Consider the following 27,605-nt stretch of genomic DNA (forward strand, 5'->3'; position numbering starts at 1 on the left):
TGGCCCCTGATATTTTTGCTGGGATTAGATATTTAAGGGCATCAGGTGACCACGCGTGCACTCGGGTATTCTTTGGTGGCTTGGGGGCCAAAACATCATTTCACACAAAACGAGTACCAACTCAATGAAACCATCATTTCAACCTATTCCCCTATAGTAGCTATAATAAATTTATATTACATAGGTCCCTGAGATCCCGCTCTATCCTTCTGACTATCAATTTCCTTGTTTTTCTATACGCGTGCTGAGAGATCGGCCCGAGTAGTGGCGGTTGTAATATACGATTTTCGCGCCGACCGAATTACTCGGCGCATCCCGAGCAAAGTGGCGCTGGGAAAACGATTTCAATACGATAAAAATTAATTTTCTGGGTGGCAGAAAATAGTCAGCTCGCCATTAGTCCGCAGCTGTAATGAGTAGACAACAATTTACCCCGTACATTTTCTCTAATTACTAACTTTCCTACGGTCGCATTGAGCTCAGATCCTAAAGATATAATTAAAATACCTTTCCTAACAATTGTATACGTTTTGAACTAAATGCGACTAGTAGAAGCCGATCAGCAAGCACGGAGCAAGCAAGTAACCAAGTAAGGAAGTAAGTAAACCGGGCGTCGGGGCCGTCCCGAGGTCTTCCAAGGTTCCCATCCACCCGTAGAGGTAAATGTGGGTGGAGAAGAAGAGTCTAATATTACATACCGGGCCGAGACCATAATTACAAAGGCGGTGATTAAAGCGGTGAGCCAAAAATAGCCATCCCTGACTTTAGCGCCCTTTTAGGTAATCCCTCTTGGCATTCGGAATCAAGAGATGACAGACTTCTCCCTTTTAGTCCTATAACCCTGGCACCCCTATGGCCATAGGATAGCATTTCCTGCGCAAAGCTGTTAAGTAATCAGAGAAATAGTGGACTTTTGTTGCCTTCACTTATGACATGGTCTACCATTAAGTTAACTAATAAATTATTTTAAGTGAAATAATATCTAGTCCATATTCCTGCTTCACACCTCACCCCTGTGTTCTGCCCATCTCATACTGCCAATTGGAACAACCGGCCCCATTCCTGGACCGCCGTCGGATCAACCTCACACAATAGCAACATGTCCCAAATGACTGTGCTCACCGTATCCAAAACCACCACGCCGTGCGTCTTTTCCCAGTAGTCCACCCGCTGAGCAGCTCGAAGATTGGTACAAAAAGTCGAAATCACCTGCACCTGGCGGCTCGCGAGATCGGCTACCATCTCGTCGAGGGTAGGCTCGTCAACGTCGGCAAATGAAGTGTTCCTCGACAATCCAAGATGGCGTTCCTTGCTGCAATCCACGCCAATTGTCTTGTATGTCTTTATAATGGCCTCCTGTACGTTGTCCATGTACGGTGTCACAAGCCCCAGTTCTGTAGCCGAGAGCACCTTGAGAGCTTTGTTCAAGGCCAATACGGATGTCGTGGCCGGTATCCCCGTCGCCGCGGTAATGAGTGTGCACAGCTCTTCATCGGCGGGGAAGCCTAGCCACCCAGATGACGTACCACTCCAGCCAATGATGTCGACGTTGGCGTCCGCCAGCAGCCTTGCCGCGGCCAGAATAGCTTCGTTTTGAAATTGCTGGAGGGCATCTTGCTCGAGGCTGATCTTCAAAACGGTAAACCGAGAAAAGTGAACCGAGACATTGGGGATTTGAGCGACGACTGCTTGCGACAAGGGCTCGAGGCTGGTATTGGAGGAGGGTGTGAGAATTCCGAGGCGGATACGCTTAGCCATTGTAGAGTGATGATTTATGAATGCAATAATTGACAGCTGAAGAATTGGAGCTCAAGAGGAAGAAATAGAACTAGGATTGTAATCAAATCATGAAAGATTTCAGCTTCCGCATTCCCCCACGCGGGATACAATCAGGAAATGTATATCGCCCGATCTTTCAATCTTTCATCAATTTTCGGCCTTTCACCGAGATATTATTCCCCCACATTTCTGATTGGTCTCCCAAGTTACTATCAGTATCAAGACTCCAACTAGTCAGAATGACCCCAATCGTTCTTTCAGGAAGTATGTTGATGATTGGGGTTAGAGATGGCTTGATAAGAATCACACTGTCCTCTTATTTCGTGGGAGTCATCGTCGTTGAACTAAACAACCCAAAATGTCGACAATAAGGCAGCGATTTACAGGTGCCAAGCGGGCCTTCTCCAGCCGGCGTGCGCTATTGGAAGCAGTTCGTACAGAAAACGACGGGGAGGCTGGCCTCTTCGGCAGCTGGTCAAATAAAGATTTGGACCCGTCTCCTCCTTCTCAGAGAATATGGACACGTTGGTCCTTTTTTGCTTTTCAGTTTAGCATTGCTTTTTCGCCAACCACGTACAATGTCGGGGCTAGCCTCTACGCTGTCGGTCTCAACTGGTGGACCATCTTGATAGCTTCCTGTGAGACCATGTTACATACCTGGTGGCTCACATCGCTAACTAGAAACAGTCATCGTTTCTTTCTTAGTGGGTGGAATGCTTTGGTTGAACTCTCGTGGAGCTGCGATGTATGTAACTTCACATCTAAGTCTAGCATTCCATGTCTAACGATGATTTCTACAGATACCATGTGGGATATCCAACTTACGTGCGGGCTTCCGCCGGTATCTATGGATCCCTTGTATTCATCTTCCTCCGAGGGGTATGTTGCAGCACTAGCGAGACTTGAGAGCACATCTGATTCCACTCTGCAGGCGGTCGCCATTTTATACATGGGAATCCAGACTCTATACGCCAGTTATTTTGTGAACGTTATGCTTCGTTGTGTCTTTGGTCACAAGTGGACTGACCTCCCGAATCGTATGCGTGCCTGTCGTGTTGTCCGTTCCAGAGCTAACTATGTCTTCAGATCTTCCCAAGTCAGCCGGTATCACCTCGGGAAAGTTGGTTTCCTTCCTTATTCTTTGGCTTCTCCAGTTCCCGTTTGCATTTGTCCACCCGAGCAAAATGTCAAAAGTGTTCATGGTGAAGTCGGTTATTGCACCAATTGGGATGATTGTGACAATGATCTGGGCAATCGTAAGCATACTCTTGACCTTATTTAGGTGTCGTGGCTTACAATCTGTTAGATCTCTAGCCATGGTGTCGATTTCCACGGACTCGGACCTAGCAATGTGTCTGGTGCCGTCTTGGGGTGGTCTTTTATGAAAGCTATCAACAGTATTGTTTCTAATGTGATTCCTCCGTTGGTTAATTCTCCTGACCTGACGAGATATGCGAAGTGTCCACGCGACACTTTGCCCTTGTCCATTGGAATTATCTTGAGCAAGCCAGTTGTGGTGTTTTTGGGAATGGTCATCACAGCCGCTGGATACAAACAGTTTGGAGAGGTAATCTATACATCCAGTGCTTGCTTCAGGAATCCGATACTGACTTACAGATAGGCATATTGGAATATGTGGGATCTCTATTCTAGTATCCTGGACCATTACTGGAGTCCAGGAGCCCGAACGGTTGTGTTCCTTGGTGCGGGTATTCAGGTCAGCAACCTATTCCGCAAGATACAATTGCCCCTACTAATAACCTTGACAGGCATTTGCTACCTTTGCTACGAACCTCACTAGTAACTCAATTCCAGTCGGATGCGATCTTGCTGGTCTGTTCCCACGGTACATGACAATTATCCGTGGCCAGGTGTGCTGCTTCTTATTGGCGTGGGTAGTGGGTAAGAAATCAGACTATCACCATAGAAATCCACCAGTCTCAAGCTAATCACATTGCACAGTTCCATGGAAAATGACCTATTCCGCCGCGTCCTTCCTGACATTCCTCAACTCATACCTCTGTTTCATGTGCCCCATTGTAGCCATGATGATGTACGTTCCCATATTTGCCCCGGAATATTCAACCACTAACGAACCCTCTATCAGTGTTGATTACTGGATGGTTCGCAAGGGAAACATCCATGTGCCTTCCCTCTACAACGCAAAACCCGGCTCTCCCTACTTTTATACTGGTGGCTTCAACCTACGCGCATTTGCAGCGTGGATCGGGGCAATCGTCCTCGTCATTCCTGGTGTCTCTGGCGCTCTTCACCCTGGATCGATCGGAGACGCTGCTGTCAAGATTTACAACATGGGCTTCCTGATTTCTACCACTTTCGCGGCGCTGTTCTACTATATATGCTGCAGGATTTGGCCAGTGCAAATCTATCCTACCGAGCTGGGGACAAAAGACATTAGTTGGGAGGCTACGAGGTACACAGAGGGCTTTTCCCCCGAGGATGAAATCGTGCCGGACTATTTGCAGGAAACTGTGATTGAGGGGGTGACAGTGGGGCCTTCAAAAGGCTCGTTGGAGGTGGAATCCGTGAACATGCGGAAGGAGGGAATGTTGTAATGGCTGAAGGGCGATTTTATGTGTTTGATGGATTTTATGGATTCTATGGATTTTATGTAGCTTTTGGATTTCAACCTACGAGTTCGATACTAAGTGCCTTTCTCCAAACCAGTACGTAGTAATAATAATTGTTAATCATATTTCCTTGTTAATCGGCTTCTGATAATTTTGACTTCTTCCCATCTCCATTGCTCGTAAATGTTCTCTTACGTTTCTACCGTAGCCCCTCAGCCTATCCTGATAATAATGCCTCGAGACTGTCAAGGCAATTACCATCTAAATGTCCATATGAGGCAATCGGGTCTTTCCGCAAAGATAAGGCCGTGTCCTTGGCGAACGATCGGGCGATCGGGCGACTGATCGGGGAGTTGATAATTGTGTAGATAATCGGATATCGGACCGAGAGAGTATTTAGCACCAATGAGACTAAAAGCTAAGTTTTCTATCAAAGCCTCAAAGCAAATTCGCAACAATGAATTTGCCCTCAATGGCTAGCAAATTCGATCTGGTGGTGCTCAACGGGAAGGTAGTCACTGCCAGTGACATTTGGTATGTTGTTCTCCCCTCTAGACTGTCTATAACGTACTAACAAAGCGAAGCGACTATTGCATTGGGATTAAAGATGGGAAGATCCAAACCCTCGCCGAGAGCTTCTCGGAAGATGAGATAGCAGGCGCCGAGGTCATCGATGCTGAGTTCGTTCCAAGTAGGCCTCATGACGTGGATGTGGAACTCTAACCATTGCATCTATAGAGGGGCATATGTGATGCCTGGTGGAATTGACGCTCACGTCCACTTATGTCAAGATTTAAAAACTGGTGAGTTGGTACCTCGTTTACAATAGACTTTTTCTAACGTTTTACCAGGACCACACGGTCTAGGAGGTGAATGCGCCGATAACTTCGAGACGGGCTCCCGGAGTGCAGTGGCCGGTGGCACAACGACGATTATCACTTTCGCGACACAGACCAGAGGAGAAGAAGACCGAAGCCTAATCAAGGTCGTAGAGTCTTATAACGCGCGTGCCGAAGAGACGGGCAGCTACGTGGACTATGGGTTCCATATCATTATTGTTCGCAATGATGCCGACGTGCTGGAGACCGAGCTCCCAGTTTTGAAGAAGGACTGGGGCATTAGCAGCTGCAAGCTCTTCCTGACGTATGAGACACAGCGGTTGACGGATTCGCAACTTTTGGATGTCATGTGGGCTGCTAGGAAAAACTCCATCACTACGGTAAGCATATTTCCTAAGAGAAACGAACGACGCTGATTTTGTAGATGATTCATGCAGAGAATGGGGACATGATTGCATGGCTTACACGTAAGAGCGGTCGAGCACGGTGGAGAATGAGAAGCTAATCGGATGATAGAAAAACTCGAGGAGAAAGGCATGAATGGTATGTCTATTTACACTCCGGTCTGTTGAACTTCTGCTGACATGTTATAGCTCCATACTACCACGCCTTGTCTCGCCCACCTCTTGTCGAGGGCGAGGCGACTAATCGCGCCATTGCCTTAGCACAATTGATCCAAAATCCGATTCTTTTCGTGCATGTCGGCTCTGCAGTATGTCTATCTCTTTTCATTCCAGACCGAAGCTAATTCTATCAGCTTGGGGCGGCCAATGTACGTCGAGCTCAAAATATGGGATTACCGGTGTATGCTGAAACATGCCCTCAATATTTCCACCTGACATGGAACGACCTGGTAAGGCTCCTACATCAATTGACAATTGGCAAGTCCTAAGAGAAGCTCTAGAAACGGTTCCATTCACCAACTTGTTTCGAAAACAGCAAAATGATCTGCTCGCCTCCTCCACCCCCAGATGCTTCTGACCAGGAAAATTTGTTTGTGTAAGTCTTGTGTATAAGAGTTTGACCAGTGAAATCCTCTAATTTGCATAGTGGCCTTCACAATGGAACCTTCACGATCTACTCATCCGATCACTGCCCTTTTCGCTACAATGACCCCCACGGCAAGGCTTCTGGAGTGCTTGAGCACGCCAAAAGCATGGAGGGGGAGTCACCGCATGCCTGCGATGATCTACATGACCTCTTGACACGCAAGGAAGGGTCATTTAAATTGATTCCTAACGGCATTCCTGGTGTTGAAACTCGACTCCCACTACTCTACTCTGGGGCACTATCGACCGGCCGCATATCGCCACAACGCTTTGTGGAACTTACGTCTACAAATCCAGCAAAACTGGTAAGTATTCTTCAAATTAGTCTGTCAACCCATGACATCGCTAATTCAATATAGTACGGGTTATATCCCAAAAAGGGGACACTGATGCCAGGATCTGACGCCGATTTGGTGATTGTGAGTTTCACTTTCCTGCTACAACCTCCGATTCGAGTTTCTAACATTGCGAAATCAGTGGCACCCTGAGAAGACGTTTGAGGCATTCCATCTCACCAACGCCCAACTCCACCACAATGTCGATTGTAAGGGATAAATTCACACCGTATTTATGCATTTAACTGACTCTTTTTACATAGACACGCCATACGAAGGATTTAAGATGCTCAATTGGCCTCGTTATACGATTCTCCGAGGCAAAGTGATGTGGGCCAACGGTAAGATACTTGGTAAGGTCCGGGATGGCCAGTACGTGAAGCGTGGTCCAAGTCAACTGAGCCAAGGCCTTCCTGGAGCCGATCGAGACCCACGACGCGTTGCAGCTTGGCTCTATGAATGAAATAGGGTGTAATGATGCACATACTTTGGCTTCGTCATGGACTTATCTAGCTGAGACAAACACGATCAATATAGACAGGAAAAATAGAGAATACAAAATGGGATTATGCCTATCCCACTCATCGTGGAAAACGGGAACATTGGCTCTCCTTCTATAGTCCAAACTTCATCCTTATTATTCTTCTTACGCAAAAGTAAGAATTACGTAAGGTCGTACCTTCCGAGATTATTCCGCAGATAAGAAGCTTATCGCCCGAAAGATAAGGTTTCCCGTATCCATGGATATCGCGCGAAAGAGAAAGTCAAAATTCCCCTATCACAGCACCTTCCGGGTATGGCATGGTAATTCGGGTATGTGCAGGAAGAACTGTCAATCGGAAAAGGAAACCTTGGAAGAATCATCCAACTATCTTACTATCAGGTCAGCCTTCTAATAGATCCATGGATACTTCCAAGCTCCTGCGGCTATTCCAGCAGACGCGGTCATGTTATGTGGCTCACCTCGGCTCGTTTACCATATAAGCTTATCTTCCCAACTTGCCTAGCCTGCACAACAATTGGGTGGCAACCGTTAGCCTCGGTCGCCACGACCGAGGCCAGGCCCATGTAGTAGATAGCTCCCTCCTCATTTCTCTCCCTTGATTTTCCCTGTCTGCTCCACTACATACTGGAGCAGCACAGTTCTTCTCTCACAGAGATCCTCATTGTGTAGCAGTCTCTAGAACAACGGATCTCTCGTCTTCCTTCGTGCCGTCGATGGCCTGTCCAAATGGATCACTCTGGTCCAACCGGGCGTGCATATAGATCGAAGATCAAACGGCCTTGTGACCGATGTCGACTCAGGAAGACAGCCTGCGTCCTTCCAGAGGGCCCACCCTGCAGGAGTTGTTTCACTAATAACAAAGAATGCACTTTCAAACTGCGTCCCAGATTGAAAACCCGGCGCATGAGTACAGAAAATCAAGCTCCTCACGCTACTGCGTCTTACGAGGTGCCAAATCCAACATTGCAACCCAGTCCTAATAGTACTCGATTGCACCACGACCCGTTCGACCAGGACAGGGGCTACTCCTACAATGATCCAGTCCAAATGTGGCCGGGGCAACATGCTCAAAATGAGCCTCAACCTGATCTCATGACCCGTCATACCTCAATGGAATCTATGGATGACCATCCTATCAGTCCGGATCAAGAGTCACCACAGCAAATCGGGGCCATTACCAGTCCTGCATCGCAGCCAGTCCAGCGCATCCGGTCGCTAGATCTCATTGAAGGATCGATCGCGCAGTTCTACGGCATGTCCTCGGAGTCAGATCCGTGGCTGCTTCGACATTGCCGATACGATGAATATGGCATGCGCAGCCTGCATCGGACTCACATCCGTAATGTCGGCGGCGTCCCGGTTGAAGGGCTGGTACCGGTCCATTTTCTTGAGACCGAGAAGGATCTTATGCTGCCAAAGGGCTCAGATATGGATACTCGGTCTCAGAAGGACGTGATGCAAGACCGGAACCAACTCAATGATATGGTCTCCCCGGAACATGGCAAGAGGCTTCTATCCTTATTTCTTCGATTCGTGTTCCCAGCCGTCCCAATAATATCCAGGTCCCAGCTTGGTATTACTTCAGGAGTGTCGACTGCTGTGTTGGAGAAGATCCCCGTTCATTTGCTTGCGGCGATTTATGCCTTGGCCATCCCTTTCGCAGTCCATGACTCGGTGCTGTGTGTATCTGCCGCATATGGGGAGCTCTTGTCCGAGAAGCTGTGGCATACGGTCTACGAGCTTATCCTCCAGGAGACTCACACACCAAAGCTGGCAGTTTTGCAAGCATCTTTGCTCTATCTGCAACAAATTCCCGCCGGAAGCCTGAAAGCCCTCCCTGATGGGCCATTCATTTGGTCTTTCCTTGGGTCTACAGTGGCCCTGGCTGTCTCCCTCGGTCTTCATGTTGAACCCCGGCCATGGGGGATTCCCCCGTGGGAGAAGCGCCTGCGGAGAAGACTGTGGTGGGCAGTCTACGTAGAAGACAAATGGCGGAGTCTTCTTACGGGCCGGCCTTCATTTATCCACCCTGATGAGTTTGATATCTTTGACCTTAGTGCCGGTGATTTCATCCAAGATGAGAAAGCCGACGAACATGACCATAATTGCCAGCCGCTTTTCTACTACACTACAGGTTTGGCTCGGATCATCGAGAATCTGTATCGGACATTTTAGTAAGAGCAATCCTCCACCCTGGTTAATTCTGCTATTAATTGAACAGTACCATAAAAGCCTCTCAGAGAGTATCAGATGACTTTCGCGCGTCCATCGACGCTGCACGACCCATCCGCGCCCAGCTTCAACAATGGTACTTATCCCTTCCCGATACTCTTCGACTCAAGCGTGGCTCCGTTTCAAATAGCCACATAGCATCTGACCCAGTAAAGGGTGCGTCCGACCTTCATTTCTCATACTTGGTTCTTGAGATGTTCCTTTACCGCGCCATTCTCCGTCCTCTTGCCCAATCACCGCCACCGCCACCGATATCAGACGACACAGATCCAACCCCGATGGGAGCTTTCTGGCTCGTTGAAGACCTAACGTTCGACACTCACGGCTTCGATCAACTCCCAGCCATGAATTCCATGCAGCTTGGCGAGGCTGAAGAGGCTACCCTCAAGGCTGCGGAAAAGTGTGCGGCCATAATCGTCAATTTTGTAGGAGCCTTGGCGCCCCATGAGTTTGGCTCCTTCTGGCATCCTTGTAGGTTATCCGTTCATCCGCTTCTAATGTAATGATTGAATTGTATACTGACTATCTATCTGCTAGGGAACCGAATCTGCTTTGCCGCAGTATCCAACTTTGTCACTCTGCTCCTTGTTCAAGCGCCGACCAGGCAACATGCATTGAGATCGAGGGATTTGCTTGAGCTGTGGTCACACACGCTTCGTTGCCAGCATTGGAGCCATGAAGGCCTAATGAAGCTCGGTCTGGTACGACTAAATCAGATGCAGATCGAGGGATTGGAGAACATCTTCAATTTGCCTGCGCATGTATCCGAGATATTAAGGGATACACAGCATGCTTAAATCCCCGGTTTCGGATATATGGTGTACAATAATGATAAAAACACAGGCAAGCTAGTCCACATTTTCAGAGACGACAAAGGATATGGAACGATTTTTGCCGAGAGACGCAAGATTGCAAAGTTGAGACGGTCTGATTATTCTGATATATTATGCCTAATATGACTCTAATTCAAGCTGTACGATACTAAACAGATAACTGTCTTTCCATAGCCCAAAGAACAAACCCTTGATTGTAACCCCAGGTAAAAGGAGGATAATATTGTTCCCCCACGACGCGAAACCCCCTTTTCAGCCAATAAGCACCCTGGATCTCGCGAATAGATCTGAGCGTGATGCACAAGCGAGACAATTCAATATGCCCCACAAGAGCCATTCTCCTCTTGAGCTCCTCTTCACAAGCCCTGATTAAGCATTCCGCAATGCCTTTCCTCCTATATCGAGGATCCGGCTTGATCGCAACAGCTACAAGCTCGAACCCTCCCTTCCAATGCGCATCCCGATGTTCATCGCCAGAACTATCCAGCACCGCAGGGCTCGCGGAGAAGATCTCATCCGCAGTGAATTGTTCAAAATAGCCCGGAAACTTCCACGCGTCATCGGGGTCTGGCGAGCAGGCTTTCAAGCTCGCAGTACCGATGATGGAATTTTGAGCGAATGCAATCGCCGTGAAGCCGGTTTCCTGGAGCTCGTCGGCAAGTTGCGTGTCGCTTTTGAGTCGAAGTCCGTTCTTTTTGTAAGAACTGGCACCCGTATCGTAGTAGCTGGCGTTGATGACATCCTGGAGCTCATGCAGGAAGGTCTGCTTGAGGAGATCGCGTTGTGTGAAGGTTTCAGTTCTGTAAGAGGGTGAGCCTTCTACAGTGGTAGACATTCTGTAGACGAGAAAGACACCAAAATGGAATTCGGCAAAGGGTATAGTTGTATGATATGATATTTTATTTCTGTTGGAACTATAATTAGAAGAATGCAACTTGTCAAGCGAAGAGTCATAAACCGTAAACCCCAATTACCCCAATAGCAGCGAGTCTGTGCGCTTCTCCACGGTTTCAGAATAAGCAAAGCTAAAAGTACAGGCCAAACTATGAAACTCTCCTATAGTCCCTCTGTAAGGTGCTTGAGAAGACCATCAGAAAGGAAAGAGCGATGGAACCAAGACATACCAACGTTATCACAGTCTACAAGGCTTGAAGTTGTTATACATCAAAACGAACGAAAAAGTAAATATTTCATTAACTAACTATTGCACTATAAATCCTTACCCATTGGTATCTCCAAATACTCAACCATTCTCTCCCTCGCACGCTCAACCTGATCCCGCACATCCAGATCCCAAAGCCACTTAAAACGCCGATCAAGGGTATCTCTCAGCTTTACCGGATCATCACGAAACCCCCTCAAGGCACAAACAAAGAATATCTGCATTCTCCTTGCTGCTAGTAACAACCCTCTGACTCCGCGGCCGACGAATCTCATCATAAGCCTTGAAAGCCGCGACCACGTCGTCGACAGAGCCGACACGGGAATCACTCAGTAGTTCGGCGAGAACATGTGCATCTTCGATAGCCTGGCCAGCGCCGGCACCCTGGTGCGGCGTAGACGCGTGCGCGGCGTCGCCGAGGATGGCAATTCTAGAGCGGGTATAGGTTGAGAGGTGTGGATGCTCGAAGATGGCCCATTGGGATGGGTCGGGCATATGCTAGAATAGATAAGGTAAGTTATTCAGACCAAACAGAAACGAAACATAAATCATACCTCAACAAGAGCCTTCACATACCGCCCCATATTCCTCGTATCCCGCTCCATATCCTCCCTCCTCGCAGGCCTTACCCAAGACTCATATTCCCAATCCTCCGAACTCAACACATAAATACCGACATTAACCAAACGAGCCCGCATAATAGGATAAGAAATAGCATAAGCGCCCCGCGCGACATACATCGTCGCGACTCTCGCCCTCCTCTCCCCAACCGCACTCACCATATCCCCCATATCCAGGACAGCGCGGTATCCATACATACCACTATAAACCGGTTTCGCGCGCAGCGAATATTCCACCGGAAACATGCACTCCTTAACCCTCGAGCGAATGCCATCACAGCCGATAACAACATCAGCATTCACGACCTCGCCATCCTCGAACTCCAAAACAACACCGTCATCACCTTCAACGAGCGTGCTTAGCCTCTTCCCGAAATGCACGATTTCAGCCGGGACGAGCTGAACAAGCGCGTTTAGAAAATCCGCTCTTCGGAGCGCTGTCTGACCTGAGGGTAGGGCTTTGAGATCCATTAGCACGTCGCCCTCTTGTGGACCTGTGGCCCAGACGAGCTCGAACCAGGTTTGTAGGTAGGACTCGTAGCCGGGACTGTCTGCGTGGGTTGTTATGAGGGAGTCGTAAATTTGTTGGATTTGGGGGTGGATTAGTGGCATTGCGCGGTATGCGGCTAGGCCGAGGGAGATGCCTAGGCCTATTTCTTTGAAGGTTGGGGCTGCTTCGTAGATTTGGACGGGGATTTTGCGGAGGTGCAGGCCGGCTGCTAGGGTTAGGCCGCCTATTCCGCCGCCGATTATTGTTATTGTGGGTTTGGACATGGTGGGTTGGAGATAGAGATTAGGATGGGGGATGTGTTGGTGATTGGAGGTGTTAGTTAAATATTTCTGCGAGTTGTTCAATTAAATTTGTCGGGGATTTTCGTGAGAGTTTACTTGTGTATAATGTCGATAAGGTTAGAGCCATAATGTATGTACTCCTTATATCCCACATGAGCGTATGGTGATATACAACCGGACTAGTACCACAATGACTGTATGTCCGACGTCGCGGAGTCAGATAGAGGGGTGCAAGCTTTCGAAAATGGGAAATTTTCGAATGGAAGATAGGGGATTGGACAGGCCAGGGAAGTGGGCTATCAGACATCCCGCGGTGGCCCTTGATCTGCACTGTTAGCGCGGTGCGTGTAATTTGCCGGGAAGTGCACGGCATGGACGAGGGGTCTACATCGTAGGACGTCAACGCTGTTACAGGGATTGTCTTGAATGGAGAAATATGACATTAAACCTGGAAGGTAAAAGATATCGCCAATCGTCACGCGTCACGAATCGTGCGTTTGCGTGTGCAACTCTAATCTATCGTGTGTATCCCATTCCATGAGACGAGAGAGCGGACATGTGCTCGACATGTAGCGCAGCGCGGTGATCGAAGTCGCGATCCTGTCGCGGGGATGCCCCTAGGGGTCTGAAATGGCGCATTGGCATGTGCAAAAAACGACAATCCTGAAGTACATTGTACTCTTCAGGAAGTCTAGATATATGGGAAAGAAAAGAAAATCCGCTATAAAAAAACGGGGAAAGTCGCGTATGTTGCAACATGAAGAAATCAAATCATAGGAGCGGTCACTACCCGCTGACGCTCCCACTTTGGAGGACCGAATGGATCATCACGGGAGTATATATCCGACCGATCCCAATCGGAGTCGCTGTCCGCAATACCAGTGTGCTTATCATCCGACCGCAACGGGGGAGAACTGTTAGAGTCATCTAGCGCGCGACGGAACCGAAGGAACTGCCGCGATTCCATATTCGCGGGCTGCATCATGCCCATTCCCATGCCCGACTGCATGGACTCGAGTGCTGCACGCTGCAGGTCGCGAATGTCATTGCGCAGACCGCCGACCTGTGTTTCTAAGTTTCTGCGGGCTGTTTGTTCGCGGCGCAGGAGCGTGACTAGCGTGCTATACTGCTCGATTGAGACGCCGTGGTAGTCGGACAGGGATGTGGCTGATGGGACGGGGCGAAGGGTGCGCGTGTTCATTGTGTCTGCGCGGATTGTGCTCGTGCTGGAAGGGCGGGCGGGTATGGTCGGGAGGGGGCTTGGGGAATCGTCGCGGTCGCTGGTGGATAGGAATGCAGTTGGTTTGCTGCGAGGGGGATAAGATTCTGCTGAAGGGGGATGTCGTGGGCGGGATAGCTTCTCGGTGGGCTCGGGACCGTTAGTTTGCATTCGCGCAATGGCGAATTCCAGGTCGATTAGTTTCACTTCGAGCGTGGTCAACCGTTGTTCTAGGGTGACACCGTCATCTTGGTGCATTGTGTTGACTAGATTTGCGACATTTGATGGAAGGCTGGGTTGTTCTGTAGGCTGCTCGACTTCCAAAGATGGTGCAGCGGACATTCGCGTCACACTCGTTACTGTTGTCCCCGACGACCGCCTCCTCGACTGCTCACTATTAGAACTTTCATCTAATGGCGGGGACTGCGAAACAACCGGGGCTGGCCGCGCCGGGGCGGATGGTGTGGGTTGCCAAGAGCTTAGGGTCTCTGGTAGGTTATTTGTCATTTCGCGCAATCCATCTGCGCTCCTTGATAAGCGGTGCGAGAGCAAGCTGTGCCTTCGCTCTGGCATGTAGCCCCTATCCTCTTGCGGATCAGATACTGCCGACGCGACGGCAAACCGAGAGTCATCATCCGAGAAGACCACACTGGGAAGCGTTGCCCGCCTTCGGCGTGGCATGCTACCGGGAACTGAATCACGAAGTGTTGCAGAGGAGAGGGGAGACAGCGGAGACAAATGTGTCTCTGCGATCTGGAGGTTTTCCGCCGAGAGTGGACTGCGGTGTGAATTCGAATTCAAATTCAAGGGCGGCGGAACAGCCGACGGTGATTTCCCTTTCGGTTGTCCACCTCTCCGCACCGGTGGCATGGGCGGCACCGCAAAAGTAGATTCGTATGGGTGCTCCTCCAATTCATCGGCTTGACTTTGTCTTTTGCGATTGAAGATCTTGCGCATGACCGTCTTCAAGGTGCTCCCGGTTCGGCGGTGGGCAATAGAGGGCTGTGAGTGATGGGAGTGGAATTCCATTGACGGCAGCGCCGTGTCGTCGTCTGTCTTGTACGATGTAGGGTTGGCGGAGCAGTCTGCCCGGGCGGGAGGGGTTCGCTGTATACTCCGAATGGACTCGCTGCCAGCGCTTGCTATGGATCGGGTGGGGTATCTCGACATGGTGTGTGGAGGGTCGCAATGGACAAATAGGCATAGAAGGTAAGGGTAAGGACTTGGATCATTACAAGCTGGGTATATGGCGCAAAAGAAAGAAGGAAAAAAGAAAAAGAGTTCAAGCGAGTGTGAGAATGAAGGGTATAAGGGTATCAATTCGAATCAAGGCTGGATTTTAGTCGAGTGAGACTATTGAAAGCTATCAAACGCATGTTAGCTGAAGAACCAGGGTGGGACAAACGGAACATACAGTGTTATAATCAGGAACATAATGAACACCCAGATCTTCCCGTTTGCTCTGAACAAAGAGAAAAGAATGACTGAAGAAGAACAAAGGGGAAGAGAAGTTGGAGAAGATTAGGGAGGGAGGAAGAGGGAAGACAGCTATTATCCCCACACCGGTCTTTCTTTATGCCACGCCAGAATAGATGTGTTGACTACAAATACAAAGTGATAGTTAACTATTTAGTTAGCTAACTAATTGCTAAATGCTTCATAAATGGTTTATAGAATACTAAATACTCTACTCTATCCCATTCTACCTACTTCCCTCCCTCCCGTGAAAGATATCTGAAACACGCCGTCCCCAGGTGACACGATGCAGTTTCAACTTCAACTTCACTTCAACTTCATTTGTCCACGTAGGGTCTTTGATTAATGTCATGCCCCTCAGTAAGAAGAATCTTATTCTCCATTAGGAAATCCATCTCCGGCATTCTTATCTTCGTGTCAAGTCAGTATTTGAGTTCTTTAGGTTCCTTAGGGTGTTCTACCCCCTGTTTCTCCCTTGCATAGGCCGTGCACTAATTTATTTTCGACAGCGATCGGCGTTGTTCTGGAACTCCCATCTATAGCAAATCTCCAGCGTCGGGATATCGCAGATCGGCATTTTCTTCGAGAAACGCCATCCAGTGCTTCAGGAAACTACTTCCGCTGTAAAAAGATCAGCATTAAACCCTCAAACTAATGGTGCATCCTGTACGGAGTACTTACTGACTGATCGTCTCCGAGTCTCCGCAAATACACAAATGTCGCTTGGGGCGCGTCATGGCGACTATACACAGCATGGTTAATATTTCCGCTGTAGGTACAATGCCTACACAGTGGGCAAAAAAAAAAGAAAAAAATAAGGGAAAATCATACCATTCAATCGTCGTTTTTCACCCAGGAAACCCACTTCGTGCTCCGTATTGCTGCGCACTAGACTTACTACAACGGCTTCTTTCTCGCGGCCCTGGAATCCATCCACACTGCCAAGTTCAAGACCGGGATATTTCTCTCGTAACATCCGCGACAGTAGAGCCAATTGCCCGTTGTAAGGGGTGATCACAGCAATGCTCTCGGGCCTGACGCCCGCATCGATCAGATTATCCACATGTCTAGCAACGACCATAGCTTCCATCTCGTTGCTTTTGCTGTCTCCAAGCAAGGCTCCTTTCTTGCTGATCTCATCCTCTGCTTTTTCGGGGAAATCTCCGCCTTGCGTGTCCCAGAATACGAGAGGTTCCTGCGTGTCGTCTGTGCCCTCTACTTCGTAGGGTAGGTCGATTAGTAGACGGGCTTTCACCGCGTCGCTGGCTATCAACCTGCCCTCGTAGAGTTCATCCGAGGGGAATCGCATGATCTTCTCATGCATGCGATATTGCGTGGTCAACATGCGTTTGATCCCCGGTCCGTGCAGGGCTAATAAACGATCAAATAATGTGCGTTCGAGAGAGACACCCTTCAATGTCTCGGTATCGGTGTTCGTGTCGGTCTTTTCCTCGCCCTTGGAAGTTTTATCTTTCTGTCCGGTAGATTTGACGGTCGGTGGTAATTGCAGATGATCACCGGCAAGGACCACCTTCTCCGCACCCAGAAGAGAAATCCAACATTGTGCTTCGAGCGCTTGACTCGCCTCGTCGATGATCACAACATCAAACTTCTGGTTCTTGAGTTGGTGACCGCCAGCCCCGTGAAGAGTAGCCAACACCACGCTACTCTCGCGCACCAGATTATCCACGCATTTAGACTCGCGCTGTCGGAATTCTTTCCGTAGCAGCTTCAAATCATCGTAAATACCTCGCCGTTCGCGACCAGACCTGGTTTTGCGAATACTAGCCTGTTTTTCATCAATCTCTTTGCGGATATCTTTCACAATACCCCCAGCATCTGAGGTCTGCGTAAGAACTTCAAGAGAATGCTCAAGAACAGAAGGAAGCAGACGAGCCGGATGCCCGATGCGCACAACAGGAACCTTCTTAGGAGCCAGACGTTCCACGATATTATCAACAGACACGTTCGACGGTCCGCACACAAGAACGCGCTTTTTCCGCTGAACCAATTGTAAAATCAATTCAATGAGCGTATGTGTCTTTCCCGTCCCGGGCGGGCCATGAATCAAAGCAATATCCCGGGAAGCCAGCGCAAACCGAATAGCATCCTTCTGCGAATCATTGAGCGTGGGATCAAGAAACTCCACAGTTCCACACGCCTCAGTATCCAGTTGCAGCGGCGTCGTATGTCCAAACGCAACACGCATGAAATGCGAGTAATCAGACTCTGTCATCTTCTCCATCTTCTCCATAGTCTGCCTCATCCTAGCCAGGAGTCAGCAACCAAGCAATCCCGAACCCAATAATCCAACAACATACCTCCTATACGTAACATCATTAGCAAGCTTAATAGCCCACAGCTTCTTCCCCCACAGCTCCTCAACCGCCTCATCATCCTCCTTAGACGTCGCCCCACCCTGCCGCCCAAACGCAATCCACACGGCGCGATCACCAGTCCGCGTAACAACACCCTCAACTCCCTTCTCCGCATCTTTCTCTTTCTCCTTATCTTTTTCCTTCCCCGCCTTCTTCCCCGCTCCCGCAACATCACTAACACGCACAACGTCCCCGACGCGAATCCCATGCGACCCAAGACGAGGCGTCCCATCCGCTGCCCGTGACTCATCTGATGCGATTGCTGGGTCTGGCGCGAACTCGCCGACGACGCGGCCGCCGAGGCCGGTTCGGCATTGAGAGAGGATGAGGCCTGTGAGAGCGTAGCCGGTTGCTTGGAGGGTTCGGCGGGTGGAGGGGGAGACTGTTGCGGCTGTGCTGGCGAGTTTGGAGGAGGAGACTTCGGCGGCGTGTTCTTCGAGGAGGAGGTTGAGTTGGGTTGAGGCGAAGAGGGGGATTGGGATTGGCGATGGAGGGGGCATTTTGGGCGGCGTGGGTTGTTTGGAGGTTGTAGATGGGATCTTTGGAGAGACTGCGCGCACTGGTGGACTGGCACTAGGTTTGGTTGGTGCAGATTGAACTTCCACTATAGAGGAGTTGTTGAGCTTTCGAAGTGCGGGGATAAAGAAGCTTTAGTCGCTTATATCCGAGCTCGGGATGATTTTATTGGCTGTAGGTTTAGGAGCTTCACATGTATTCTACAGCAAGAGAACAACCACAACCAAGAGCCAATGAACTGACGTTTTTCGTATCCGAGACAGCACTACTGGGGTGAGAAGCCTGCCAACCGTGCCAAGTCCGCATTCGATTCACTAAGTCACCGACTTTCATGTTGCCCGGCATAATTTTAGTCATCCACGACCTGTATAGACCGCCTTGTATACCGCCTTCCCATTTAATATACTGCCAGGGTGTCCCGAGGTTCATAAGGTTGCCCCACTCCCCAATTCCCCAATTCCCCAACTCCACAACATACCTCCCTACAATATACAGTTCTTTCTGCGACTTCCAAACCACATCCCCTAGCGCAAGCTGATCATGGCGCTCCCTTCGGAATTCGCAGCGCATCTGAGCCCCAACTGAGTTTCCACTCACGGGGAAGAGAAATTGAGGAGACTTGGTAGACGACGTTCCTATCATTTCATGACACCAATACCTATCAGATTTCTAAAATCCTACGTCAACTACATTCCAACTATCTATCACTTCCAATGTTTACAAGGCAGTCTTGAGGAGCACGCAAGAACTGCATCATTCAATCTATCAATAGACATGACTAAAATGTCTTATTTACAGGCACTGCTCTGGCCTGTAAGTTTCATCGCCTTTTTGGTTTTGTTCTCTTTTTTTGACGTCTTCCTAACGTGTCTTAAGAGGAGCGCCCAGTGATGCACTATTCTGAGGCCGAGCGCAATAATAGCGTAGGCCAACTTGCGAGGCTGGTTCGTCGAGTACAGTCGCATACCTGCAATACATGTTGCCAAAGGAAAAACAAAAGGTATACCAAAAGATGCCGCGAAAGAAGAAAACTGGGTGGCCGAATTGGTTCGCCTGGCGGGAGAGGAGGGCCCCCGCACCATCGTCCTCATCAAATTCATAGTGGTGGGTGGCACTCTCAAAAGGAACTTTCGTGGCCAGCTGAAGACCCTCCCTGTCTGTCGAAAAAAAGTTCCAGTGCCCCCTCAAAGCTCCCAACTCTTTCTACAGCTGATAAGGCATTACTACAATCAGACGACGCAAAAAGATTCATGTACTTCATTGACACAGTCGCTATGGTTACTCGCTTAGTGCTTTCCCTAGCCTACCAATTTGGGTAGGAAGCCAGTACGTCCATGCAAGCGAAAGAACACCAATAGCCGAAGTTGTCTAGCAAAAACCATCCCTTGCGGAATATTGGTGTCTTGACTTGTGATGAACATGCACAACCTGATATACGCGTTAGCACGAGTGAGTTACCATATACGCTTCTCTTAATCGACTCTTTATATACTAAATTTCTACAGCACTTCAGTTCACTGGGGGCCCTTACCGTTCTTCACGTACGGAGCCAGACCTCTTTGTTCGATCTTGCTACGACTATCTTCCGCCTTTTATTATTGAGTCAGATCGCATTCATGGTCTGACGGGCGATCGAGAGAAGACCTGGACCGCCGATGGTCAATCCATGCCCTGGCCGAGAGCACTGCTGCCACGAGGCTACGATTATCCAAATCAGACTTCTCGTCTAATGGACTGGTCGACCACGCTGCAAATCTCCTAGATAATTTAACATCGGACCGAGAATCCTGCAATGCATCTTCCCGCCCGCTCATTTTCGTCGCCCATAGCCTTGGAGGGCTGGTCTGCAAGAAGGCGACGCTACTATCGCGAGACAGTCCGGAAACATACCTCTAGGGGGTATTCCGTGATCTCAATTCCTGCCACTACGTTTGGTTTCGTGGAGTCTACCAATATGAAGTTGCTAGATGTCGGCTATGCGCCCCGTATCATATGGGCTGATCATACCGATCATAGGAACATGGTCAAATTTGTGTCGGTGGAAGAGACTGGTTTCAGGAGGTGGAATTATCAACGAGCTAAATCGGTTGACCCCTGAAACTGTTGCTGTCTCATGTCAGGCCACGGACGCTCGGTTAGACCTCGTGGCTACAATCCTTTGCGGCCTGATGTATAACGATAGCATGATAAGACCGGAGAAAGGGGTTGAGGATGTCCAGGGTTCAAACAGTGGTGAACAGTAGCCGTCCAATACCATTCTTAGGCTAGGGTGCGAGATTGTATAGTTTCAAGTACAAGAAGAGGTGGGGATGGCTTAATTAATAGAGATGGTATTTTCTATGTGGCTTCCTTTAAGGATAGCCACTGTTTCTTGATACAGTAAACCTCTCCTCTATATAGACCCTTTAATCCTCCCGGGGAATTTTTGTGCGAAATGTCTCGTCGGCGCCGAGCAAGTGATGTTATCTTCTTCCATGAGCTTCACGAAAAAACGGCCGTCTGTAACAAACTATGGTATTCATTTTCTAGTGTATCTCCTAACCTGTCTTGTAGTGGAATGTCCTCCGAGAAAAAGACTGGTGACAATAGTCCGGAATTTAGTCGCCAGTCGGTTGAGCATTCTATATTCGGATGACATTCACGCATATCTCCGAGGAGGCGTCGTGTAGTTTAGAGATTGGTTCCTTGCTCAGCCCCGTCCTAGGTTCCAGGGTTGGTTGGAGCACAGATTTCATTCGTCTGTCGGCCATCGTGACCTGTCATTGGCGACGGCGAGGTGCCGAGTAATTGTGCGTGACAGCCACCAGCGGCAACGGTGGCCCAGGAACACAACATGGCTGCTCCCGTGGGCACAACTTCCAAACAAAGGAATCTTCGACGGTTGGATCAAAGAAAGATTAGCGTTGTCTGGTCCGTGCGCCATGTGATGATTCTAATTCGAAGCGACAGTTTCAAAGGCTGGAGTTTCTTCGACGAAGAATCATACCAGACCATTATAAGAAAATCGTATGACGCCAGGTTCTCTTATCCAGAGGATGAAATGTATAAAATGAACCAGTAATCCACAAGTAGACAAGTCAATCAAAGAGCCTCGATTTTGACCTTCGGCTCATCGACCGTAGGACTCCTCTTAACCCTCTTCACTGTCGGCTCAAGCCCTCGAATCTCGCTCTTACAAAGTCCCAAGCCCGCAAGATCACAATCGCCACAGCGACGCTTAACGGGCAAGCAAACCGTCTGCCCAAGCCCAACAAGCAACTTATTGATCTCATGCCACTTCTCATGTGGCAACCACGACTGCAGCGCCTTCCTCGTCTCCTCCGGCGTCTTAGTTTTATTCCAACCCCAGAGATTGGTAATGCGATGAACATGCACATCGACACCGATTCCCAAGTGTTTACCCCATGCCGCGCTCAGACAGAGGTAAGCCATTTTGGGTCCTACACCGGGGAGTGCCATGAGACCCTCTGGAGTCGAGGGGATATCCCCGCCGTACTGGTCTCGCAGGATCAGGGCGGTGGCTTTGATGTATTTTGTTTTGTTGTTGTGGAAGCCGACTGTGCGGATTAATTCGTTTAGTCGCGTTGGGTCCACGGCTAGGATGTTGGTTAGGTTGAGGGTGCTGTCGGTGGGTTTTGAATCCTCGTCTTCTTGTTTGACTTTGATGTCTAGGGCTGGGGAGCCGCCATCTCCGAGCTCGGTGTGAAGACGTTGCATCGCTACTGCCGTGACTGTGTCTTTCGTCTGGGATGAGAGCATCAGTGCGATGAGGGTCTGGAAGCGACGATCTTTTGGTGATGACGCGCGCCAGTATAGCTCTGAGCAGCCCATTGTGTCTACCGGTGCAGTTGGGTTGTTTGCCCTCATTTCTTTCACGATGTTGTACATCGTCTCCCAGTTGGACGGGGGTTCGACCTTGACCGAGCCATCTTCGTCGCGGGTTTTTCGGGCAGGGAGTCGTCTTTGTTTGGGTGCCGGTGTTGGTTTCTGATCGGGCTCATCCTTCACTATGACCTTTTGTGGTTTGCGGGGACTTGTGCTCTGCTTGAGGACGCGTGAGGTTATGGGGCTCGCGTTGCGCCTTTGGCGCTTCGTTGGTGGTTCAAGGAGGTCTTCGATGTCGGCCGTGTCGGCCTCAGAGAGATCGGAGAGCTCGGAGAGGGAAGATTCATCCTCACTTTTGACGGCAGACCAACTCGGAGTCACTGAGACAATTTCTGGTTCTATCTTCACGGTCGGAGTCGCGTTTGGGTTGTAGGCGAAACTTTTCAAAGCGCTGACATTGCAGCTACGCGTCTGTCGTCGGATAGGGGGCGAGAGGGCCTGCAGCACCTTCGCCGTGTCTTTTGAAGTGCGAGAAGTGCGCATGTCTATTTAACAGCAGTTGAACTCTAAGACAGTCAATAGCCAGTCGAAACGGTTGGAAAGTAATTTCACGTGAGTGTCCTCGGATGATCGATCCACGGGCCGGCCAGAACTTCCCCAACCTCGGTGCTTACAGTGCCGACCGACTTTCCCAACTCCGTGGGGGCGCACTTCAATACACGTCTAATTTATACCGTCTACCATATTCGACATGCAGTCTCAGGCCTCTCCTTTTATGGCAGCAAAGCGGCTCTCGAAAGAGCTGGAGACTTATCAGGAGGAGGGAGAGAATGAAATATTCCTATACCTACGTCCCGTCGATGAGGCCGACCTACTACTCTGGGAAGCTGTATTGAAGGGCCCAGTTGGGACACCATACGAGGGTAAGTTCACGAAGTCCAGATCTCGATCTCCGGTCGGGTCCATTCCACGCAGTCAATCTAATGTGGCAACAGGTGGACTTTGGCACCTTACTATTGAAGTCCCGCCGACCTACCCTAATGCGCCGCCGACCGTCCAATTCACGACTAAAATCGTGCACCCGAATATCAAATTCGACACAGGCAAGGTCTGTTTGTCGCTCTTGGATGACGATTGGAGTCCGCTTGGGGGTCTCGCGGCCGTAGTCAAGGCTGTTCAGCTGCTGTTGACCGAACCAAATCCGGATTCGCCGATGAATGTTGAGATTTCGATACTACTGCGCGATGGGGATGTGGCTGGTTATGAGAGTGTTGTCCGGTACTTGACCGAGGAGCAGCGGTGGGTGGAAGATCTGGCTGTTGGACGGTGACGATGGTTTCTCGAACCAGACATACCCTACCGCTCTGCACATTCCGATCATCTCATCTCGTCTCGGATACCCTGCGCTTATTATACATACGAGTCCCCAAATCCTCACATTCTGGGCCACGGAGTTCACTTTTGGCATTCCTATCATCTTGCATACCTTGCACTTACCCTACATACGAATCGACGAATCAACGAGTCAATAAGCTAGGAGTTTAATAATTGAGCACAATTTTTGCATTATCTTCAATTTTAAAGTGAAGATTGAGACTAAAAGTAATCACATGAAGACTAGCGTGTGCTATGCGCTGTAAATGTTCGAGACCGCTGTTAAAACCCGAGAAACAAAAGGTCAAATGCGGCGGAATAATGAATGCCAGCCATAAACGCCCAAGAAAATAAGGAGAGACAAGAGCAGGGGTCGTCACGGGTCATGCGGAGAGATAGTACAATGACAATTGTCATGAAGATGCAGAGCCAATGCGATGTGCTGAAAAACGCCGTTCGAAATGATAGAGATGCAAGTTAGGCGAGAAGGCAAAAGGTGTTCATCCATTAGAGGGCCATTGCGACCACGACGGCGCCACCAACCATGGCGACGACCTCACGAGCCATACCGGTAGCCATCGCGGCGGCATTGGTTTGCAGACCGGGCTTGCCGACGGTGGTAGTCGAGGTCTTGTGGGCGGCCGTCGGGGTGATGACTGTGATAGAGGTGATGGTGCTCAGGCTGCCATCGGGCAAGGTGCTTGTGCTCTTAAAGGTGGAAGTGCTCAAGCTGGTCTGCTCAGTGGTTTGGGCAGAGGTAGTTGACTGATTGGTGGTGGATGAGGTGGATGAGGTGGATGAGGATGTGGTGGATGTGGATGAGCTAGACGAGGACGAGGACGAGGTGCTCGTGGCAGTGGACAAAGTCGAAGGGACACTGGTAGTCGACTGAGTGGACTCGGTAGTGGTAGTCGAGGACGCAGTAGTGGCAGTGGTCGGCTGAGCAGTGGTGGAGGTTGAGGCTATGGTAGAGGTTTCAGTGGAGACCGATGCAGAGCTGGTGGAGCTGGTCTCACTAGTAGAGCTGGCATTGGTCTCAGTGGTCTCACTGGTGGAGCTAGCCGTGGTTGGCTGAGCGCTGGTAGTTGGCTCAGCGCTAGAAGTGGTCTCACTAATCGCAATGGCTGAGCTGGTCTCACTAGTCTCGCTGGTCGCACTGGCTGAGCTGGTCGCACTGGGTGCACTGGTCGCGCTGGTCTCACTGGTCGCACTGGGCGTAATTGTCTCAGTCGCACTGGTCTCAGCAGCCGAGGTGGTGGCGGGCTCAGAGGTAGATTCGGCGCTGGCTGAAGTCACAGTAGACGCCGGCAGCGTGGTTGCCTCCGAGCTAGCAGTAGCATTGTCCTGGCGCTTGGCCAGTCTCATCAGGCTGGCAATGACGGGTTCCTCACCTTGCAGAGCTTCGGCGGCATGAAGGTCAGTCTGGAAGATTCCATGACGGAATTTGGCGGAGAGAGCATGCAAGGCATCATGGAGCGAGGCTGCCTTGATGTCGGCATCTTGGAGAGACTCACGTTGCGAGGTCCCCTGCACTAACTCTGCTGCAAAGACTGCAGACAGAGCGAGCAGCGTCACAAAGAGCAATTGAAGCAAGCTGATACGCAGCATGGTGAGTAGTTGAAGATCGGCCGATCTACTGATAAGGTGGATGGGTGAGAAGAAGAGGGGGAGAAAGAGCAAAAGAACAAAGGTGAGATTTTAGGAGAAGAAGAGTGGAAGAAAGCACCCAAGACCCATAGTGGCGATTATATCGATTTTTCGTGTCTTTCCTGATTTTTCGTCGCACTAGTGAAGATACACCCGAGCATCATCGGCGTGGCTGATTTTTTCACCAGTCACATATGTCGGATCGGCCCCAAACGAACGCTTATACAGAGCCGATGTGAACTATTTTGGACGTTATACTATATTTGTACTATATTTGTGCAGGCCACGACTACAGCGCAAAAGTAAAAAGAGGCCGTTCTCTACTATAATTGGCCGGGTCTCAGCCCTTTAGGGGGCTAACAATAGCAACCGTGGAAACAAGAATAGAAGTGTTGTCATGCAATATTTCCTTTTTACTCCATTGGGAGATTTGAGCGGCAAAAGGGGTATGTATTTCCCCTGGAGCTCTGATTCGAGCGTCATTAGTATAATATCAACTTGAGTCATAACACCCTGAACTAGTTAGGACCTAACTGTACGAATAACAATATCGGAATCCGGTCGGATCCATGACCTCCCCGACCGATCGAGACCGATCAAGAACCCCGAACTCCATCTCCATATCAAGCGTAACAAGCGGCGCATCCGGCGGATTCAGAATTCGATTCGTACCGTTGAGTGCGAACCGATGCTCCTCGGCCTTCGCCTGCCAGATACTCCACGTCCGATCGATCATACTGTGGTGCAGCATAAAAGCCGGGTCCTGTGGAGACGTGAACAGATCTTGCAGGGTGGCTCCGAGGCTGAAATGCCCGCCGCCGTGCACGCCCAGCACCCCGCCCGGCCGTGCGGGCCAGTAGTCCATGACGGTTTGGAAATCGGAAATATTGGGCGCGGCCAGGAGTCGGTCGACGATGGTCTCGTTGTCGTAGTTGCTGCTGACGAAATTGTTCAGACTTCGGTTGAAACAGTGCGGGTTGTAGTCGAAGCCTGGCGCGGGGAGTTTGGTTAATGAGACGATGTTGCGGTCAAATGGGCCCATGTGCACGATCATGTCTTTGAAGGGTCCGCATCGCACGCAGCCACCGCCCGATCCTCGGGGTATGGTTATTGTGCCGCCGGAGAGGTTTTGTTCGTCGGGATTGTGTTCCCCGTCGCCCGAGAGGGAGCTGTCGCTGCAGTCGAAGAGCGGGCTGGCCTTGAGGTTTTCCGACCATAATGGCCAATTCCAGTACCTGGTTCGTGTTATTATAATTTGGGATCGTAATCAATGAGTGACACTTACGGCAGATATCCAGAGTAACCACACTCGTCTCGCAGGGCTTTCTCCCAGAGCCAGAGGAAGTGACGGTGCCACGGGAGAAACAGACCACTCAGGTGGACATTGAGTGTGTAATTGACATGGGTGCTTATGGTATGTTAGTACTCGGTCTTCAGCATCGATGAAGCAGGAACCTACGCCACAAAATCATCGAATCGGTTCCGCACGCCTGGGTACTCTTCTCTTGGAAGATGCTGGGGCTTCGCTTGCAAACACAATACCGCATTGGTATAGTCGATCCGCTCAGCTCGCTCCAACTCTCCCCTATATAATATCAGTCTCAATTGGCCCTAAAAAATACCAGAAAACACAAACCATTCCTTCCGCTCAGCAATATTCTGACTTCCACACAATTGTTCCGGCAGCGAGATGTCGATATCGATACCGAACAGGGAGGACTCCGCCGAAACCAAAGCCCCCAAGACAATAACCAAGAAAGACGGATAGAAACCAATCATCCTGCCAATCCCACAAAAATCCCGATCTGCGTTTAAAATTGTCGCAGGATCTCCCTGCCCGGTCCATGAACAACACTATTTATAAGTAACCCCCGACCCCCCACTATCGAGCCAATAAATCCTGCTCGCACCCCTTGTATGATCTGTAAGTAGACGGATTATTTAAGATTAGCCTCTTTAATGAACTGCAAAAATACTTGGCGGTGCGGGTTCCAGGCCTGTTAGTGTGAGCTGTCACTCGGGGCCAATGTGCCTACATCATACATGCCCCATAAGTGGCGATGCACATCTTCCCCTGCATGAGACGAAGCGATAGGGGCTCTAGTTGTGCACTGAAGACCCTCCCCAAAGCCTAGCCAGCTAGCTCCAAGCCAATTATCTTACTTGTTTATGAGATGCTTTATCGTCAGATCTATGTTGTACCTAGGCGAACTGTCAGAATTTGATGTGCATACTTGGCCCCATATTCTAGCGGTGGGGGAGAGGGGTGGTCTAGTCGGATTTTAAATTAGCTGCATTTATTGTTACGCGACAGATTCTTTCTAACAGAAGAAGTGCATTGTCTAACGAAATAACAAGTATAGAGAGGAAAGGAAACGAAAAGGAATCGACAGGGCCGTAAGGGAGTTTTGTGGGGTCCTTCTAAGTAAACGA

At 49.8% G+C, this 27,605-nt stretch overlaps 12 protein-coding genes across 12 annotated transcripts; 4 read left to right on the plus strand and 8 right to left on the minus strand.

Annotated features, from left to right (window-relative positions):
• Positions 1–1,029: 1,029 nt before the first annotated feature.
• N7518_002867 (maleate cis-trans isomerase family protein) lies at positions 1,030–1,758 on the minus strand (the record flags this gene model as incomplete). Its single annotated transcript, XM_057183794.1, has 1 exon — positions 1,030–1,758. The coding sequence occupies one exon, from the start codon at positions 1,756–1,758 to the stop codon at positions 1,030–1,032; it is 729 nt and encodes a 242-aa protein (XP_057045244.1).
• Positions 1,759–2,137: 379 nt separating this feature from the next.
• On the plus strand, positions 2,138–4,355 carry N7518_002868 (nucleobase cation symporter-1 family protein; the record flags this gene model as incomplete). The annotated part of the gene is made up of 10 exons (XM_057183795.1): positions 2,138–2,417; positions 2,467–2,524; positions 2,580–2,658; positions 2,711–2,816; positions 2,866–3,035; positions 3,086–3,346; positions 3,401–3,496; positions 3,549–3,681; positions 3,742–3,832; positions 3,887–4,355. 10 exons carry the CDS (start codon positions 2,138–2,140, stop codon positions 4,353–4,355), a joined length of 1,743 nt encoding a protein of 580 aa, XP_057045245.1.
• Positions 4,356–4,827: 472 nt separating this feature from the next.
• On the plus strand, positions 4,828–7,056 carry N7518_002869 (uncharacterized protein; the record flags this gene model as incomplete). Its single annotated transcript, XM_057183796.1, has 13 exons — positions 4,828–4,904; positions 4,955–5,050; positions 5,109–5,173; positions 5,222–5,589; positions 5,634–5,676; positions 5,726–5,752; positions 5,803–5,921; positions 5,967–6,062; positions 6,114–6,208; positions 6,260–6,563; positions 6,618–6,677; positions 6,736–6,802; positions 6,857–7,056. 13 exons carry the CDS (start codon positions 4,828–4,830, stop codon positions 7,054–7,056), a joined length of 1,617 nt encoding a protein of 538 aa, XP_057045246.1.
• A 768-nt stretch (positions 7,057–7,824) lies between these two features.
• On the plus strand, positions 7,825–10,127 carry N7518_002870 (Zn(II)2Cys6 transcription factor; the record flags this gene model as incomplete). Its single annotated transcript, XM_057183797.1, has 3 exons — positions 7,825–9,272; positions 9,320–9,801; positions 9,868–10,127. 3 exons carry the CDS (start codon positions 7,825–7,827, stop codon positions 10,125–10,127), a joined length of 2,190 nt encoding a protein of 729 aa, XP_057045247.1.
• Positions 10,128–10,311: 184 nt separating this feature from the next.
• Positions 10,312–10,998, minus strand: N7518_002871 (uncharacterized protein; the record flags this gene model as incomplete). Its single annotated transcript, XM_057183798.1, has 1 exon — positions 10,312–10,998. One exon carries the CDS (start codon positions 10,996–10,998, stop codon positions 10,312–10,314), a length of 687 nt encoding a protein of 228 aa, XP_057045248.1.
• A 510-nt stretch (positions 10,999–11,508) lies between these two features.
• On the minus strand, positions 11,509–12,719 carry N7518_002872 (uncharacterized protein; the record flags this gene model as incomplete). Its single annotated transcript, XM_057183799.1, has 2 exons — positions 11,509–11,823; positions 11,880–12,719. 2 exons carry the CDS (start codon positions 12,717–12,719, stop codon positions 11,509–11,511), a joined length of 1,155 nt encoding a protein of 384 aa, XP_057045249.1.
• A 784-nt stretch (positions 12,720–13,503) lies between these two features.
• N7518_002873 (uncharacterized protein) lies at positions 13,504–15,126 on the minus strand (the record flags this gene model as incomplete). Its single annotated transcript, XM_057183800.1, has 1 exon — positions 13,504–15,126. One exon carries the CDS (start codon positions 15,124–15,126, stop codon positions 13,504–13,506), a length of 1,623 nt encoding a protein of 540 aa, XP_057045250.1.
• Positions 15,127–15,968: 842 nt separating this feature from the next.
• N7518_002874 (putative DNA helicase) lies at positions 15,969–18,310 on the minus strand (the record flags this gene model as incomplete). The annotated part of the gene is made up of 4 exons (XM_057183801.1): positions 15,969–16,053; positions 16,114–16,174; positions 16,264–17,699; positions 17,754–18,310. The coding sequence occupies 4 exons, from the start codon at positions 18,308–18,310 to the stop codon at positions 15,969–15,971; spliced, it is 2,139 nt and encodes a 712-aa protein (XP_057045251.1).
• Positions 18,311–21,407: 3,097 nt separating this feature from the next.
• N7518_002875 (endonuclease III domain-containing protein) lies at positions 21,408–22,694 on the minus strand (the record flags this gene model as incomplete). Its single annotated transcript, XM_057183802.1, has 1 exon — positions 21,408–22,694. The coding sequence occupies one exon, from the start codon at positions 22,692–22,694 to the stop codon at positions 21,408–21,410; it is 1,287 nt and encodes a 428-aa protein (XP_057045252.1).
• Positions 22,695–22,902: 208 nt separating this feature from the next.
• Positions 22,903–23,481, plus strand: pex4 (putative ubiquitin conjugating enzyme (UbcJ); the record flags this gene model as incomplete). Its single annotated transcript, XM_057183803.1, has 2 exons — positions 22,903–23,074; positions 23,147–23,481. The coding sequence occupies 2 exons, from the start codon at positions 22,903–22,905 to the stop codon at positions 23,479–23,481; spliced, it is 507 nt and encodes a 168-aa protein (XP_057045253.1).
• A 551-nt stretch (positions 23,482–24,032) lies between these two features.
• N7518_002877 (putative GPI anchored cell wall protein (Dan4)) lies at positions 24,033–25,133 on the minus strand (the record flags this gene model as incomplete). The annotated part of the gene is made up of 1 exon (XM_057183804.1): positions 24,033–25,133. One exon carries the CDS (start codon positions 25,131–25,133, stop codon positions 24,033–24,035), a length of 1,101 nt encoding a protein of 366 aa, XP_057045254.1.
• Positions 25,134–25,701: 568 nt separating this feature from the next.
• Positions 25,702–26,951, minus strand: N7518_002878 (tyrosinase family protein; the record flags this gene model as incomplete). The annotated part of the gene is made up of 4 exons (XM_057183805.1): positions 25,702–26,407; positions 26,458–26,580; positions 26,632–26,757; positions 26,809–26,951. The coding sequence occupies 4 exons, from the start codon at positions 26,949–26,951 to the stop codon at positions 25,702–25,704; spliced, it is 1,098 nt and encodes a 365-aa protein (XP_057045255.1).
• Between the last annotated feature and the right edge of the window lie 654 nt (positions 26,952–27,605).

The sequence above is a fragment of the Penicillium psychrosexuale genome, assembly GCF_028828465.1.
Source record: "Penicillium psychrosexuale strain IBT 29551 chromosome Unknown utg000002l, whole genome shotgun sequence".
NCBI lineage: Eukaryota > Fungi > Ascomycota > Eurotiomycetes > Eurotiales > Aspergillaceae > Penicillium > Penicillium psychrosexuale.